We start from the raw sequence: 18943 nt of genomic DNA on the forward strand, positions 1-18943 counted from the left end.
TATCAAGTGTCCTTGACTTTAGGATTTTGTCTGCTATTAGATTATTTTTGACTCTTGGGTTATTTTGCAAGAGATGGAGGAACAAGCAAAAGAGTTTTCAAGATAATCCAGTTTATTACTCCTGGATCGATCAAATACTTAACCCAGTGTTAATCTGGGATTGCTTCCTTGGAACCATCAAAGCTCACTGAAGCAATGTATGATTTGCTTCTACACATCTGAGATAAGAATCTGTCTGCATCATCTCATTTTAAAGTTTCTTAAAAATATCAAAGCATTTCCAAACACATTCTTGCCTTTTCCAACACAGCTTGATGGGTTTTGCCTAAAGGTTGGAGTTGGTCATGTTTTGGAAGGTTTTTTGGGGGGAGGGGATTGAAAACAATAGTGAGGGATTGCCAGTTCATTTGTCTTTGTGAAAAAAAGTCATGCCAAGGTGATCTGTATTCTCTGAATTCAGGCTATAAGAAATAAGATGGAGAGTGACCTTCCGAATTTTCAGAAAAGATTTTTGGCATCTCTTAAGTTGAATATTTCAGATTTCAGGATCTAGTGGTAAGGAATCTTAGGCATCAACCACAGAAGTGAAAAACGGGATCTTGCCAGATTTCTAGCCTGCATTCCAGTTATTGAGGTGTCCATCTGTGCTGTGAAATGGACTCAAGATTCTTTGTGCTGGCATCTCCCCTCAGTACTTTGGAAAGTGCCTTTGCCCCTTGCCCAGGCTGCTGCAATAGGGGCAGATGGACATTATTGGAGATTGCCCTGTGAAAGCCTCTACACAGGGCATGAAATACTGAAATACTCTTTGGGCTGTAATATCTGAGTCAACCTAATGATTATTGGCCGCTCTGGGTTCAAGTCCTTTTCCCAGCTCTCAGTACCATGAATCCCACAGAAAATCCCCAAGGATTTAAATCCCCATGACAAGCAAAGATGTAACATCTGCCTCTCATGACCACAGCATGCTGTGAAAGTTATTCTGTGTGGGAAGGGGCCAGTGCTTTTTTTGGAGTATTTGCAAATGTTGTAGGATAAACTTGGCACCATGATTCCTCTTAGTCTGTTTGTAGCTCAGCATCGCTTCACTGACTTGGGTGTTTGACACCTGGGGTACTGAGACCCTCCTGGGACAGGTGTCACTGAACAGTGGGTGCTTAAAGCATTTTGTCACAGGGTAGCTCCAAGCAGTGTCTCAGAGACTGACAACATCTAGAAAGCCAGGACTGACTGAGGCTGAACAATCCTACACGTGTCTGATTATGTTTGAAGGGCATGAAAAACCTCCTGTCTTGCTGGGAACCACACAGCCCAGTAAGACAGGGAAACAGGGAATCATATCTTCTTGGCTCTTCATGTCCCATTGTCTATTTTAATATCCATGCCTTGATTCCATCCAAATGTCTCTCCTCATGAGATTTTTGGGTTTGGTATTTGGTGGTTTTTTGCAATGAGGGTAACAGTTGGCCAAATAAAATGTGGGCCAAATTCTCCAGAGGTGCAGGTGACCTCAGTTTGTGAAACCAGTGGAGCTCTTCTCAGGTTGTGTTCTGAACTGGTCTCTCAAATTTGTAATTCCAGAAACCCAGTGAGACATCCCCAGCTGGGACAGTGTGGTCACAGCTGAAATTGTGATGCAGGGACATATCTGTGCAGTGCTATGCTGTACCACTCCTGAGCACAGCTGGGTCTGCAGGGGCTGGGGTGTGTGAGCAGCATTGTGCAGGGGACACTGCAGTAGTGTCACAGCTGTGTGCTCTGCAGAGCCTGGGGCTGTATGACCCCGGGGCAGCATGTCCAGGCTTCATGCCTTGCTTCAGGGCTGGGAGTCTAATCCAGCCTCTATGCAAATCAAGGAAAATGGTTCTCCCTTAGGAGCAACCATGTTTTCAGCTAGCTGGGCTCTTCTAAAATCTACCTAGGAAATAAGGCCGGAAGAATTTTGGGTAGCCTAGATCATATGCCAAATGCAGAATCACCACTCTCTGGCACAATTTTCAGGCTTTACTCATACATCACCTTGCCTTGCTGCTGTGTTTGATCTTAAACCACCTATTCATTTACAATGCTAAAAAACCCCTCTGGATGTACTGGATACAGAAAAGTAAATAAAAAACTCTGTATGAAGGAAGGGCGAAACATCAAGCTCTGGCTGTTACAGAGCATTCTAGCAGCTGGATTTGTCCAAGGTCATATACCAAGTGTTTTGCTGCAGCAAGATGGGTATTTTGGTGGGGAGCATGGGGCCAGACTGGTGGGGCTGGATGCACTGTGGGCAGACTGCCAGGTAACAGGACCCTCCTGGGAATGATCTTGAAGTCTGCTCCATGCCATGCATCTTCATCTGTGTCAGGTTTATTGCTGAAAGAGCGAAGCCATCTGTCACCATAATGCTCCTCTTCCAATTCTTCGGTGCCCTCCACTGCTCCAGACCAGGTGATTACTTAAAAATTGGGAAATTGTGGTCTATGGAGCCTTGAGTTATCTTTTTTTTCCTGAAAACTTACTTTTAATGCTTCTTGGACCTTAGGGACGGTAACTGATTCCCGGATCAGTGGACCCTGACAAAGCTCCCTTTAATAGCTTGTACTAAGCTATCAGGCCCATTTTGTCACAGTGTAAAAGGTTATAGCAGACAACAAATAAGAAGCAGCCACCAGTTTCTAACAAAACCTGAGACATAGCTCAGACTAACACACCTTAATGTAATTTGGCTTCCAAGTAATGCAGACTGAAGAAAAACTATAGGGTTGGGCCATATTTTTCCTCTGGACAAGGTTCTTTAACTAAATTCTCCTGCAGGAACTCACCTGGAGTGAAGTCAGCAGTTTTGCAGAGATGATGGCAAGCCTTGCCAGCAGATAAGTCAAACACTTCCTCTGGAAAGCTAGTATTACATGAGAACACTTTTTTAAATATTCTTTCATTTTGCGGAGACCAGAGATTTGCATCTACATGGCACGAGCTGCCACTTCCTTCCAGGACGTGGTGTTCTCGCCGCGTTGTCATCCCACTATCAGAGAAGCAGCTGGTGCTGCACTGACACTTCCTTTCCCCTGTTTCCAAAGGGCACTGGAGAGCTTTGCTGGGCTGTATGAGATGAGATAAAAGGGAAGAGTCTGACATGACATTTCATAATTAGCTGTCATCACTGGCGGGCTGCTTCCGAGCCGCTTGATGAGCTGGGACTTGGCTGTCTGGACAAGCTGGACAGGGAGACAGGGACCAAAGGAGGGGGGCAGTGCAGGGACAAGCTCAGCAGGTCCCTTGGGTGTGCTACAGGGAAAAGAAAATCTGGGTATGAAATGCAGGCTCTGAATCCTTGTTTCACAGCTTGCAAAAGGCATCCCTGAGCTAAACCCTCCTCGCCTCTGGACACGCTAATTATTCTTGTGCAGTCTGTGAAAGGAGACCTTTGAGGTAAACCTCAGGATCAACCTTGCTGCCTTCCAAGCCTTGCCTTAGGCACAGGTTGAGCGAACCTCCGGGATATATCATGCCCAGCATGCATGGGGCACTTTGCATGGGATGTCTGGAAGGGGTTGGAAGTGAGAAGGCTTGTGGAGCCTACCCCACTGAGGAATGCTTTTCCTTACATTATGGATGTGGCTTTAGACCTGCTAAAAAATAAACTTTCAAGCGAACAGGGTAAGGGATATTGATCCTGTTAAGAAAGTGAGCCTGAAGTAGTCAAACATCCTCTGGCCTCAAAAAGGAGACTGAATTCTGAGGATAGGCATGATGGAGCTGTAGTGGATGTCCCAAGAGAGAAAAATATCCCTTCAGATGAAGTCTTTAAACCATGAACCCACTCCAGATACCACCTGGAAGACAACGGGCAATTTATCTCTAGTGGTTCCTGGGGTCTTAGACCCCATCCAAACACATCCTGTCAAATCCACTGTACACTCCCTAGCTCCTTCTACATTCCTGCAAACATCCATTTCCACAGCTGGCTCCTCAGGCTTCCTCCCGCCACGCTCCACAGAAAATATATACTTATGTGTATATGCATATATGTCTTTATATGTATATATAAAAATGTTTCAAATATATTTTTGAATATCTATATCTGTATATATATCATATACATGTATGTATATATGAGACTATCTGATGAAATTGTGAGGGCTTTCTGGCATGGAGAGGAGCTGTGATTGCTTTGCCCTAGGTGGATGTAGCAATCCAGATTTGCCATGCTCCAGCCTCCTCCACCACCCAGAGAAACAGCTGCTCCTCTCCCTCCCCATTGTCAGGTCCTGTCAGAGTTAACACCAAAATATCAAGGCCATGAAACTCACACAGAGGAAATCACCTGGGATGAAGTGGAATCAAGATCTGAGTCAAACTCCTGTCTCATGACAGATATAAAGCTGGATATTTGAATGAGAGGGACTCAAACACTAAGACTGAAAAGTCTGAAATGAGGTTCAGGTCCCTTGGCCATGGCACCACAGGAGTCAGAGTTCCCTGGTAGGCTTTGGCAGTGGGGATGGCACTGAGGTGGACAAGGCCATCATGTCCCAGTAAGGATTTGGAGTGGTAACTACCAATACCCACATATTCCAGCTCTTAAAACTAAGCTGGGAAGAGAGGGACATTTATCTGGCCTGGCTTTTTATTAGTAATAGTGAAACAACAATAAAATCTGCACTGATAATTTTTTATGTTACAGATAGAGAAGCTGAGACAGAGGAACATGGAGCCATTTAAGCAGCGTTCTCCCCCATCTTCCCACTTAGAAAGGAGTAGAAATACAACTTCCAGAGCCCAGTTTGGTGATTTGTTCCCTCCAGAGAACTCCACACAATCGCAAAATAATCCAACCATCAGTGTCTCACAGATCTCTGATGCCAAGGATGAAGTGTGACTTTGGATCTAGTCCTAGCATGTTCTAACATAGATAGCTGTGAAATTTGTCCATTCTTTGTGCAATTACACCACTAACCTTCCGATTTTCTCATGCCATCAACACTAGTAAACAGTAGCCATCCTTACATCTGGAAGTGAGGACAATCTGGAGACAGAAGGGGTGCAGGAAGATGGTTTTGATGAACTTTCTTCAACCACCCTTTGCACTGTGAGCCATGCACACAGCAGTCCCTCCCTGCCATAATCAAACATTCTTGCAGTTGCTATCGACTCCTGGTGCCTGTGTTACGTTTTTCTTAATAACCATTGCAATAATAAGACATTATCAACATGTAAAGTGATCCATTAACCTCTACAGCAGCAATAAATTGTGTGGCTTTGCCAGGCTGCCAGGGCTTGCTAATTGAAGAGCAAGAAGCGAGTTTGTACCCAGAGCAGTCACAAATCATACATAATGCAGAAGTGTGGGTGCTAACCTCACCCCCTGCAATATAATGGCTATTTCTGTGTGTTTATTTATCTGAGAAATTGGCTCTTTGAAGCAGCTCCTAATGAGTTTCTCTCTGGTAACAACAGCATCCCCCAGTTTTTCCTCAGCATCCAGTTTGCAAGAGATTTAAAGCTTCACCCTCTACCACTGGAGTCAGCATGAGTTATGCCAGTGCAGAGGATAGAAGCAGAATCAGGCCCCTTGACCTGCAGTAAAAGCTGAGGTTGCTTTGCAGGATTGTGCCATTAAAGAGATCTAATTAGGTCGTTTGCCTCAGGTTTTGTTTAGACACTTCTGAAAGTGAGAAATGAAAAATAATCATACCAGGTCTTCCCAGTGAATTATATAGTTCAGCATCGTGTTTTGACCAGCAAATAGCATCAGGTCCCTACAGACAGCTCTAAAAGAGGGTAAATGCATAACCACAATCCCCGCAGTTACCTTCCAACCACCAGTTCTTTGCACTCAAGGGTTTCACAACCTAGAAGTGGCACCTTCAAATTTAGCAGCCTACAGTAGATGTTGTTTTATGAATTTGTTGAGTCATTTTTTGAGCCTGGCCCAGGAATCTGAGTTGCCAGGCACAGCTGCCATGGACAGTCCTGGAGCAGAAGAAAAGCCATAGTGCTGTGCTGCAGCCCTGCACACAGTGCCATCAGCTGCAGAGAACCCCCATCTCACTCCCATGACCCTCAGAGAGCCTTTGTGCAGCAGAAGAGCTCTGTGGAGCCTAGGTTTGGTCAACCATGCTGAACAACACACAGACACGAGACAGTAAGAATGAAGAGCTGGGAGTGTGAATGCCAAAAGGGATGTTAGCAAACACAAGGTAATTAAATACAGCTACCAAGGGATGCAGGAGAACCTCTGAGAGCTGGTGAGGCACACCACGAGTGGCCCAGTTGTCATGTTTGTTTTGTAATCGGTGGGGAGACATTGACACTTTCAGGTACCATTCAACCCCCACTAGAGCAGGCAGCTGAAGCAGGTCTGGTGCCTCAAATCTTGCAAGTGCCCATTTCCTTCCAGCTATGACAAAAGGAGTCCAGGTGACAAGCTCACATAAAGGGACCAAAGTTAGGAGAGGTAAGTGCCACTTCAGGTGTCTCCTACAACAGAGGTAGGGTGTTGTATGAATAGTAGGAATTACAGGAAGAGACTCCAGGAGTTCAAGAGTGAAGATCCAGAGAGTCAAACTTTTCACATTTTTTCATCTGTTCAGAAAATACACACAAAACACAACCAAGCTGGGTTTGTGTTTTGCCAGTGTTAGCCGTTCCTCTTTCAGCTTTATGCAGTTTTCTCCTCACTTGGAGAAAAGCCATCATTATTCCATGCCTGCGAGACCTCAGCTACAAAACATAATTTGCCTGAGAAGCTGTTTACCAAGTCTGGCAAAGCTTAAAAAAAACCCTGGTAACATCTCTCAGGGGTCTTCTACTTCCCCTCCTTCTTGAGGGACATGTTGGTCTCACTGCTATTCATGCGGCTTTCTCTTGGGGCAACATAACTCTCTCTCCTTCCCTCACAGACACATATGCTTTCCCACAATATATTATGATTAATCAAAGCAGTGTAACAAGGATGAAGTTTTAAAAGAGAGAAAATTGCACAGAACAAAGAAGCATTTATCTTCGCAGTGTTTGACATAGTCCATATGTCACATATCCTGTTTAAGGCTTAAATCGAGCTCAAGGCTGAATACCTTCCATGCCGTGCTGAGCAAACCCCTACTTCTTCAGGAATTGAAGCAAATCAGCAGTGCTGAGAATTCCCTGGGAATCGCCTGCTCACATTTTAAGATTTGATACTGAAATGCACCAAATATTCACACATTCCTTGCAGTCACCAGGATTTGCAAAGGCTTTAGACCAGACCCCCAGTAGAAATACTGTGTAGTCATCCGCCAGCTAAGAACATGCCTGCTATTGTGTGCATCACACCCCGCCTCTGCTGCACAGCCACCATGTGGGAATGTGCTGTTGTTGCCAATATCTCCTCCTTTGTTTATACTAGCCCTGGAAGTCAGAGGTGGCCCCTTCGATCCCTCCGTGATGTTTGCAGGGGCGTGTCTCCAGGGCAATGGGGTCAGGCGAGTTCCCTCCCTAATTAATTGCTGTCTCTCTGAGTTATGTGGGAAAAGAGCTGACCTGCCAGCACACTAAAACCCAAGGGAAATGTCCTTCCATCTAGCAGAGGCCCTACTTGCTATCTGCTGCTGTTCTGGACAGGGTTTTCCAGGAGCCCATCTGCCTGGATGCTCAGAGACTGGGACCACTTTCCTCAGCAAGGACTGCAGAGAGGTCGGAGGATGCAGAGGAGAACTGGAGGCTGCTCTGGGAAAGCCTGCCTGGTGCCAGGAGGGCAAGAGGAAGGGTGCAGGTTGCTCTGTCCTCTTTCCTGAAGATATTTCCTGGGGTCTCTGTGCCATGATTTTCAGTAGGGGCTGTCCCAGGAACTTGCTGGTTTGGTGGACACAGAAGCTGATGGGTCTCAGTGCTTGGCTAGGTGCAGGCTCAGCAGGTGACATCCTGGGCTTCACGGTCCTCTCTGGCAGCCATTCCCCATGAACACCCAGGGCTGAGGTACACAAAGCAACTGATGAGCAACCGTGTGGATATTTACGAATGAGGACATTTAGGAACACCTGACATGACATTCTGTGTCAACCTACAGCAATGTGCATCAGATAGGAGCTTCTGTGAGTCCAGAAAGGCTTGGTTCTGGGTTTCTGATTAGGCTTATGCTAGTCAGACCCACTAACGTATCTACGAACTGTAGATGGCTAACCAACCACGCTGCAGCATGATGTAAATTTGTGACAGGAGCCCAAATTTCTCATTGCTACACCCCATGGTCTTTGTTGGTACAAGTGATGGACATGCTGCACGTGCAGCCCAACACCACACTGATCACTGCATAAACCACAGCACCAAAACAGAATGAAACAAAGTACAAATCTCTGTTCAAGTGTGGGACCGACCTTCATATTCAGCCTGGGTAGTTGCACTCAGCAAAGGCACTCCCACGCACTGCTTGCCCAGGAGAAACAGGGACAGGATGGTGCCCGTGGCCCCTGATGTGACACAGCCCTGCCACACACAGGGGAAGCCCCCAGGCCTTCTGTGACTGGGGACCACAAACAGCCTCTCTCTCTCACCCCTGCAAGCTGCTGGGTTATTGCCAGCTCCGATGGAAAGGACTCATATGGGAATGGAGCTGCACCCGGTGTGTTTTCCCACATCCCTCCCCAGGCTAGAGTGATCATAACATTTATCTATAAAACACCATGTAAGACTGGAAAATTGTTTTGCTTTTTTTAAATCAAAAGCAAGCTGGATTTGCAATGACAACCTCTGCACATCTTTCACTCCCAACAAGGCAATTTCCTTTGCAGTCTGATTGTGAGTGCAATCAAATATAAGCTAAGTCACTGTAGGGTTTGCAGCCCCAGAGCTCTGGGGAAGCTCTGTTCTCCTCATATTTCCAACAAAATAGCTAGGGAGGATTGTTACAGTGGGAAGTAAGAAATCCCACAAAGATTAATAGGAGCTGCTAAAGAACTCAAATAGAAGTGGTTTCCCTATCAGGACTCCAGGGAAAAATTTGGCTTTGCTACCGACAGACCATAGATATCATCCAGGGTGGAAAACACTTCCAGGAGCTGCAAATTATCCTTATTTTCCCCTCAATCTGTTGCCATACTTGTGTCTTCATGGAATACCAAACTTAAGTGGATTTTTCTGTACCAAGTGACTTTTCAATTTTACAGTACAATGTCTTATTGATAGATCTGGTAGATACCACTCACTACATGTCAGTCTGTGTCACTGCTGTCACTGGTTTCCATTCACTGATCTCTGCTGGGAGTACTCTGACTTGAAACTTGACTCCTGTATTGCAAATATAAGACACGCTTTGCAGCAGTAAATGATTCCTCTCTCCTTTTCATTAAAGACCAAAAGAGAAATCTAGTCCAAATAGCAATCCATTGGATATACTTTCCTCTGATGCACTGTTACCACAAACCACTGTTCCTGGCAGCCTGCAACTAGTACTGAAAAGCATCCACTGCTTTAAAGAGCTTTGTCTTTCAGCAGTTAGTAAATACAGAAGTGTGTCCCTTCTGAGGGTCTGTGGGGACAAGGCCAGGATGTTCCCTTAGAATATTTGGGGGTTTATTTCCTACTGTGCTGTTCAGTTGGAGATTGTCTCTGAAGACAATGCAGTTAAATGAAGCCTCAGTGATGAGCCTGGTGATCTTAATCTACATCTGCAGCCACCTAAATGGGAAAGGGGGCTCTCCAGAGGAAAATTCAGAATCTGATGGGCTGAAGTACCCTTGGATGTGCTTATGACTGTCACAAACACCCAAATCACCCTCTGGGAACAACTAGAAAAACGCTCATGGGAGCATGTTTTACATTACCTACCTGTAGGCAGCCTATCAAATGAATTCTAGTAGACTGCCCTATACAGTTGCCTACCAATATGCTTTGAACAAAAGCTATAAAGCCAGCATCTCATCATCCTGGGTGGTTTCCACAGTCCTGATGATTAAGATTTGGCCTCCTGTCTCCAGATTCATACCACCTGGGAAATGAGGAATGAGGCAGAAGAAAGTGTCATATTGGGTCCAGGTCTGCAGATTTACATGGGGGAGACCTGGAGAGTTGTGCCTGGGGTGCAGCACAGTGAGGGAGCAAGGAGTCAGGCCCAGTGGGATATACAGGGATGTTACTGGAGCTGGTTCCAGTAACATGCCAATTGATGGGTTTCTTCTACTTTTCACATGTGCAAGAGGTTTCCTGTAAAGAATATTTTTATTATTATTCAGCTGCCTTGAGCAATACACAGATCTGCATTTCATTGGCAAGACCTAAAAATCCAGGCAAAAAAAAAAGTGATTTGTGCAAATGACTGAACGAATGCTCCCCTTTCCCCTATGGAGATAATCAGTGTGTGGTGTTTCATGCTGGTACCAGTGGACTGTCTGTGCCTGCTCCCGGGGCCTGATGACTTACAGACACATCTCCATGTGTGTGATGGCTCTTTGTCCCCTCTAGTGGATAAATTTCTATCTACAGAACTGTTTTTTCCATGAGCTGGACCTGCAGGAAGGAGAATACGCTTGCAGGAATATGAGAGCTCCCGGGGTAGGCAGCTGGTGTGGGCAGGAGCCCCACCCAAGGCTTCGGGTCAGGTGAGCAGGGACATTTTTGCTACTCTGCTCTTGTATGAAACATTCACCCCAAAGGTCCTGACTCAGGCATGACTCAGCTTTTATTCAGGAAAAGCTCCCAGCAAGGCTGACTGCTGCCACTTTTGCCCTCTTTCTCCAGCAGTTTTTCCCCAGGGGCTCTGCTGATGCAGGCAAAGGTTCCCCGTGGGAAATGCCAACCACTTCATGCTTGAAAAAAGAGGTAGGCAGGCTGTGAGATAGCAGGGGGGGCATGAACAGACATAAAAAAATCCTGCAACAAGCAAAGACCCTAACTGTACACACATTCCACATAAAGAACCTATATAAGTCAGTCATACTTAAGATGTTTCCATCTTTTCCTGTCTCTTTCACTCTCTTTGGCAAGAGACATATGGAACTAATTATGAACAAAGGCCAATTGTTTTAATATTTAGAGTTTCCCACATCAAGCTGCAGGTTTTTTTTCTTTGACTGGTTTTAATGCATGTGCATATGCTGAGCAGATACAGAGTTTCTCTTTTTTATTTGAAATGTTTGCTTTAATGTCATGTCCCTAACACCTTCATCCCAGCTTTTGGACTTGGATCAAAACAAAGTATTTTTAGTTTTGCATTAAAATGAGAACAATACATGGAGGAAGGGATTGGCTCTCCAACTCGGCAGATTTTTGCCCTCCCAGCTAGACTGCTTCAAGGAAAAGAACATCGGCCAACATCTTTTCCATTTTACTGGGCAAATTCAGAGTACCATTAAGGAATTGCTGGGTTGACAAGCTCCCACCTTGCACACATTAACTCTAAACTGCATGTGGACCAATTCCTCTTGCAGAGCATGGAAATGAACACAGTGTCCAAAACACTTTCTTTCAAAGGCACAGGATTATACCTGGCTGCTTTAGGACAACTCCTGGTGTTATAGACAGACTGTGGGAAGGGGAAATATTTTTCCCCTTTCCAGAGCATGTGTGTACAATTTAGAGTGTAAATAAATTTTCAAATTTTTCTTCCAGAGAAAGAAAACACCATCGTCTCCTAGCCTCTTAAGTGGTTTTATAAGAGAAAAAAAAAGAGGTAGACATTGAGAGTGACTTTGTGAAGTAACACTTCACAATTACAGACTGTAACATAACCATTTTTGTAAGTGGGTAACACACAGAGGCTTCAGGCGTCACCCATCAGGCTTTCGCTGATGTGGATATGTACGGATGTGTGTGTGAGTGGTACTGTCTGTTCTCTGTCCTGATGCACGTGCTGCTCTGTGCCACACAGACCCTGGATCCCTGAGCGCTCAGTTCAGCTGAGCAGCCCAGAGGAGATGCCCGAGCCCTCTGCTCTGGCTGTGTGCTTTCCAACATCTAGGAGAGAGGAATATCTGAACCCAGGAATTAACATTAATCTCTGCACCAGATGGTGATACACCAGATATTCTTTTTAAGGTGAACATGTGATCTACTGTACAGCAAACCAGAGGGGTCTGCAGTCACATGGCAAAACGTATAATAACTCAGATAGAGCTTTGATTAGACAACTGACCTGGTTACCATCTGTAGCAACAAGAAGCGGGCTTGACGTTTTCGGAACCTTCTCCCCAGAAGCTTAATTCTTCCACCTCTATGGCACAGCAATCCTGCTGAGCAAACTACACTGAGAAACAGAAGGAAGCTAAAGATACACTGCTTGAAGCATGTTGTTAAGGTTACAAGGCTTGGGGTTTCCTTTTTTTATTTATTTTTTCCCCATTTCCCCCCTCCTTCTTTCAAACAAGCCACATCTTGACTCATACGGTCTGATGTGAAAACCCACTCAGCTATTTGATAGTTGGGAAATCTAGATGAGACTGTAAGTTATTTCAAGGGAAGCCTGTGTGTGCTGTGAACTCTCTCTCTCTCTCACACACACACACACGGGTTAGCTCTGCACTATGGTAGTACAGTCAGCTGTGACTCCGGGTAGGACCCGAAGACTTTTATTCAAAATACCATATGGATCACTGAGGAGACGCAGTGTGGAAAGGGTAAGCCATGATTTCTTTGTCCTGAATGCATGCCCAGAGGATGAGGAGGGTGTCATTTGATAGCAGTTTTCTGCCCTGTTAGCAGTCAGAACTAATAGGGATTATGTCATGGTGTGAAGAAATTACCAGTGGTGTGTGCCATGGTAGGAATTACTGTTGGTGGGACCTGTGTGCTGATGAATGGGAGTTAATATTTGTCAGAGGCTGTGTGGTAACTTACAGTGGAAATTGGTGCCAGAAGGAACTGTAAGATAACATACAACAAATGTAACTAGTTAAAGACTCTGTGGCAATAGTTGGGGGTAATAATTTCTGAAAAAAAAAATAGTTTCAAATAATCAGTACTCACTGAGAGAGCATGATGGCATATGGCAGCACCAACATAATAAAAGTAATAATAGTAATAATAATAATAATAATAATAATAAATGTCAAATAATGAACACCAGAGGAAAGCTCAGGGTGGTGTGGAAGGGCTCTGTGTAAGTGAGCACAGATGGAGATGCCCACTGGTGTCTGTCCCAGCTGAGATGTGCAGTGAGCACTGGTGGCAATGAGGGCTCTGCAGTGCACAGAGCCTCTCTAATCAGTGCCAGCTGAAGTGACACCACAGGATAGCCCTGGATAGCCAAGGCAATGCTTCTGCTTTCATGCTGCAGCAGGAATAGCAGGGGGTCCTGGGGAAACTGCAATAGTGTTGTTAATTACTTGGAAGCACATCACCCTAGCAGCAGTGCCCAGGGAACCAGGGGGTCCTGGCGCTTGGACGATTGATGGGCAGGCAAAGAAGCGGTGGCTGGGACAGGGGGCTCAGCTCACAACGTGCTGGACACCCACAGAGTGCTCACTGAACACACATCTGGCACACACCAGGTGCTTTCAGGCTGCCTTTGCCTGGTGTGCTGCCTCTGACAGAGCTGGCAGGGGCAGCACAGCCCTCCAGAGCACAGGGACACTTTGCACAAACACTCATATCCCAGCTTGTCACTACTGATATCTCCTGAAACAGTGGTCGGCTCAAGGGAACAGGCACCCTCTGCTCATTCCTGCCCTCAGGGGATTTGGGTTGAGTGCCCCACAGGTGGGCAAGGGGTGCTGCACTCACTGGTGGCTAGTGTAGAAGCTCTACAAGCCCGGAGTGGCTCAGAGTTGGTCTTTTCACCGAGGACAGAGGAAAACCTTTGCTTGAGGCATCTGTTTTGCTGAAAAGCAGTCTGGCTGCAGCGGAAGCCACCTGTGAGTTTACTTCAAGTCTGTTGCACTCAAAAAAAAAAAAAAATCTTCTTTTGTACATTTCAAACCAATTTTTTCTGCATTTTTCTTTCAAAAAGAGTGTAATTTCATTTAGACAAATTCCTTCATTTTTTTAAGGAATACGAGAAAAATCGCAAAAATTAAAAGCTGTTCAAAAAATGTTTGGGTTAAACACAAAGCCTTTTTGTTGTTTGTTTTCTTTCTCCTCCATTTGGCAGAAGAGAAAGCAGAATAACTTTGTGTCAACCTGAAAAATATTTCCTTTGCCTTTCCAGTCCGTCAAGCAAACCAAAGATAATCAATTATTCACACAGCTTTGGTCTGCTATTGTTTGATTGTGGGTTGTTTTGGAGAGCATTCAGAAATGTCCCTCCTGGTAAATCTGGGCTTTGCAGTTCAAGATGCTGGTTCTGAGAGGGGCCCAGGGCAGACAGCCCTGATGCTTTAACCTGCCTTGGGTCAGGTTTTGTTTTGTCCCTGTTCCCTGCCTGGCACTGCTGCTGCTGGACCAGGGTTGGAATCTGGTGGTTTGCAGTTGCTCTTGAGAGTGTGGGGAGGCAGAGTGTGGTGTCCCCTTCCAAGGTGGCTTCCCGCAAGGTGGCAGATGATTTTTCATCCAGACTGAGCTCTCGGCTGCTACAGGGCCACTGTCCTCTGCTGCTAATGGCCACAGGGGGTCCCTCCCTAGCTGGAGAGGCTCATGATTTTATGCAGACTTTGCCTGAGGCTGAGTAGTCTAGAGACAAATCATAAAACTGTAGAATGTTTGGGTTGGAAGGGCCCTTAGAGATCACCTCATTCTGACCCCCCTCCACCACAGGCAGGATGCCACAAACTACATCAGTTTTTTCAGGACCCCATGCAACCTGGCCCTGGACACTTCCAGGGATGAGGCATCCACAACTTCTCTGGGCAACCTGTGCCAGTGCCTCACCACCCTCACAGTAAAGAATCCTTTCCTAACATCTAATTTAAATCTCTTCTCTCTTAATTTAAAACCATTCTGCCTTTTTTCTGTCACTATTTGAGAGACATACCACAGTGCAGAAAATGTGAGCTCACTCTCCTTCGTGCATGCACACATCCCCTTTGGAAACATCCATACTGACCTGCCTGAGCAACAGCTGCCTGAGTCTTTGCTTTGCTCTGTGCATTACTCCATGTGATGGAGAGGTGTAAAAACCAGCAGCACCCTCACAGGGTGTTTCCAGGATATTACCCCATGGCAGGGAGTAGGGCAGAGCACAGAAATGCCTTCAGAAGAAGGTGTTAGAGAATGTTAGTATTTATATAGGAGGCAAGAACAGCTGCATAAGGATGACCAGCGCTGCAGGGGCCTTAGCAGTGTGTACAGACTTAACAGCTCCACACACAGCCCAAGTGACACTGTCAGGGTGGTTGTGTTGTTTTATTTTCACTCACATCCACAGTTTATTTCTCTCCTTCCCACTTCTTGACCTAAGGTTGGGGTAGTTTAGGCTTCTCAGGCGAATGCTGGAGCCTTGCTGTGAGGGTTGCCAGAGAATTTGATGGGATGGCTTTTGCAACCACTTCTTTTTTGTCCTCTGTCTTTTCTGTTTTTCTCTCTGCCTCATCACATAAGTGCCCCATCAGGCATTTGACCCATGAGGCTGTGGTCAGCCTGGCTGAAGGATGAATGGTGTTCTCTCTGCCTGGAACCTGCCCCCACCAGCTAGAGCTGGCAGGGCAGATCCCCTGCACTTAGGGTCCTGAAGCCACACAAAATATGTTTCTAAGCTCAGTCCACAAAATCCCACTGCAGCAGTGAAAGAGCCTGAAATACAGTCCTGAGTGAGCAGGTTTCACATGCAAAGACTGAGATGTGAGATCTGTGCAATGCACGGCACACACCCGGAAGAAGATAGGGCTTTACAAAGGCTATAAAAAGGGCAGTGCTAAATATTAGTAGGTATGACATAGAGACCACCAGACATGTTAGCTGAGGCAGAATTAAGCTTTGTGCTTTGTGCCACAGGGCACACCGGGAGCTGGTGCCAGAACTGAGGCATGAGCTGGGTTCATCTAATTCAATGCCGATGTCTATGAGATGTTTCCATCCTGACCAGCACTTGGGGTGACGTTTGGGATCACTGCAAAGCCAGTAAAATACTGTGTGGGGATGAAAAGGAGGTGCCCTGAACTCACATTTGACTGATTTAATACCCCCTTAAACTGCAGCCAGCTCTACTTTAACCAGCAGATACACCTTGGTCAGAAGAGAACCCCCCCAAAAAAGCCCTACGAGACGTGAATCCCATCCCTAACACAGCATTTCTCAACACAGAGCCCTCCCCACCAGATCTTCCTTCTCTGGGTCTTCTTCCCGCAGCATGTTAAACACGCAGTCCCTTCTCCCTTTGCGTTATTGATGTCAGACGGTTTATGCCTCCCAGCTATGTTTATTATATCCATGTGCTGCGGATGTGTGCGAGAGGAAGACGAATAGAGTCCTGCTAATGTCTAACAAATGCCTAGCACCATCCAGAGATCTCTTTTTGCTGTTTCAAGGCACTGGTAAGGAAGAGCACAATTTATTCCTTCTCTCAAGGCCTCACTGGCTATTTTCCAGCCACAGGAATGTTTCTCACCACAAACACAAGGCATTGGTTTTTTGAGTTAGAAAGCCCACAGAAAGCATGCAGCTTTCTTGTATTAAAAAAGAACAAGTCTGCCCTCTCTTCTGCCTTTGAGGCTCAAAGCCCAGCACTACAGAGACAGTGTAAAAAGGAAGGCCATCTCCAGGTGAAATGAAGTGCTGTAAGAAACTAATCAAGCTGGGGGAGGTCTGGCTGGAAAAGCCATTTTAAATTGGGTTTTGCAGTTTGTGCCCCAGCTTTAGGTCCCAGTTCTCAGCTATGGTAAATTAAAGGCCTCGTGCCCAGTTGTGTCAGTAGATGCTTGCAGCTCAGCAGGAATTTAGTCCAGATTGCTTTTTTATTTCTTGTGCTTCCAAAGACGATAAGATTAAAAAATGCAGCCAAAGCCCCATGCCACAGCTCCACTGGCCATGACACAAATGTAAATCTCTACTATCACGGAGCTGGGACTGCTATTTACCTATGACACTTCCTCTCTGAATGGATATCCATGAACACTCACTTGTATCATGACTTTAAAACACACCAGGCAGAGATAAATCCGTAAATGGATATTTATTGCCATAGAAAACAGATGGCAGAAGACAAAGCTCCCATGTTCTTATCCCAAGCTGCAAGCACGTTAAGAATGCAGCAGGAAACGTCATTCCTCCTATAAATAAATTTCTCTTGAGAAGAGAGAACCCAGGGCTGAAGAAAAAGTCAGTCTTTCTGCTCTGCAGGCCAAGTCTGAAGCAGGTTTTCCCACGCTACTCTGCAGCTTATGGCGACCTTTGCTTTTGGCAAGAGAGGAGATTGCCTCCAAGTGAACCCAGCAAAAGAGTTCCAATGTGTCTTGCTACTGTACAAACCTACCAGCACTTTCATTATTCTGAGCTACTGACTTTCTTTCTCTAGTAGACAAAGCATAATTCAGCATTCAGCTTGTTACTAACAATTTTTCCAGCATGGATTCAAGAGCAGAGTGGTGGGAAACCTCTCACACTGAGGGCTACAGGGTCCAATGGGGTGGAACAGACAGACCTTGCAGCATCCATGGTGGAGTGATCCTGGCCCGTGGAACCCTTCGTGCAAACTCTGTGAGTGATAGTGTGAGCACTCGCTCTGACACCATGACTGAGCAAGTGCTCCAAGGGAAGTTGATCTTTCCAGTTCACGCTATTTCCTTGAAATCTCTTACACTGGCATGCAGGTCCTGCAGCCCTTTGCTTAGCACCTTCACTGACAGTTTTTGGACAGGTCTCTTACCTTGACAGCATCACTACTAATCTGATAGACTGCCAAGGTGACAGCAGAGTTACTCAGATATCATAGATAACAAACAAACAGTAGATACTTGAGTGCAGAAGTTGCCAAAGACAGAAGAAAGACCTTGAAGCAAGGAATTCCTGTTGTCTTAGCTGTTTTCTCGAAGGTACTCAAGTCTCAAGGTGATGAAAAATTATTCACTGTCCCTATAGACAAATAATTGTATCCAAACAAACAAAAAAAAAATTATTAAAAGGCTAATCTTAAGTAGCAAAGCTGTCACCTGTGTAATGCTCTGATATAATCACTTGTGACTGCCGAAACATCAATTTTATCTGCTTCATCTGAGCTTTATCTCTTCTGACCTGTTCACAAGTATTTTGGAGGAATTGGTTTAATTTGAACTCTACCTAGACAGATAAATGCTTAGTGCACCTCTCAGGTGTCTAGAAGTTATAATATTTAGTGACACTTCTAAAAGGTGTAACAAATCAAAACAGACTTCTCTGTGAAACGGATCAGGAGCTGTGCCAGACTTCATGCCCCCCAAATGCATGCAGGTTAACAGTACAAGAGGTAAGAGCATGGCAGAGGCTAATGGATAGTGACTGGTGAACTCTGAAGAATTTGGAACCAGGATACTGCTCAAATTGGCTTTCAAATGGTTGGAGTTTAATTGAATTATCGAGCGCTCTCAAAGCCTGGAGACCTCACGAGCAGAGGCTCCGCTTTGAAATTTCCAGCACTTCAGATTCTTATTTTGATGAGAAAATTAAAAGCTTTTTTCATTGCAAATTGGCATTTGTTGTCTGCACATTGGCCAAACACTGGGGCAGAAAGGCCAGGGAGCAAAGCAAGGGCAGGGCTTCCCCAGGGACAGAGGCTGGGAGACAGAAATGAGCCAAATGCTTTGGATTCAGGTGAAGGGAAGGGGGGAATCTTGTGAATCCAGTAATAAAACTTTAGGGGCATGAAAAGGCTCCTCTGGTTCATGGATCCTTTTGGCCAATAAGCCTGATCAAAGGGCTTTTTCAGGTGGCTGGTACCATGATCACATGCCCAGCAGCAGCCCCAAACTCAGGAGTTGTGATGGTTTAGTATCAGGTTTAGTTTCCCTCCATAGCCCAGAAGGCAAAAACTTACCACTCTAAAGTGGAGGTTCCTGGAAGGGCTTTTCAGTTCAGAGGTTGCGTTTCTTGCAAGGTCAGCCAGTGATAGATAATGCGAAGTGGCAGTTTGGGTGTT

General features: G+C 45.6%; 1 protein-coding gene across 2 annotated transcripts in view; it reads left to right on the forward strand.

Moving 5' to 3' along the window:
* FRMD4A (FERM domain containing 4A) overlaps nt 1-18943 on the forward strand; it is a gene marked incomplete at both ends in the record, with an annotated part of 358630 nt that overhangs the window by 148530 nt on the left and 191157 nt on the right. The window contains one exon of one of the 2 annotated variants that reach the window (XM_082280835.1): nt 12486-12578. The exons of the other annotated variant lie outside the window; for it this stretch is intronic. Coding sequence (XP_082136961.1) covers nt 12486-12578 — 93 coding nt within the window. Of the gene's footprint in view, nt 1-12485; nt 12579-18943 lie in introns of those variants that run through there. 2 annotated transcript variants of the gene reach the window in all.

The sequence above is a fragment of the Coloeus monedula genome (genome assembly GCF_965178545.1).
Source record: "Coloeus monedula genome assembly, chromosome: 4".
Classification (NCBI taxonomy): Eukaryota; Metazoa; Chordata; class Aves; order Passeriformes; family Corvidae; genus Coloeus; species Coloeus monedula.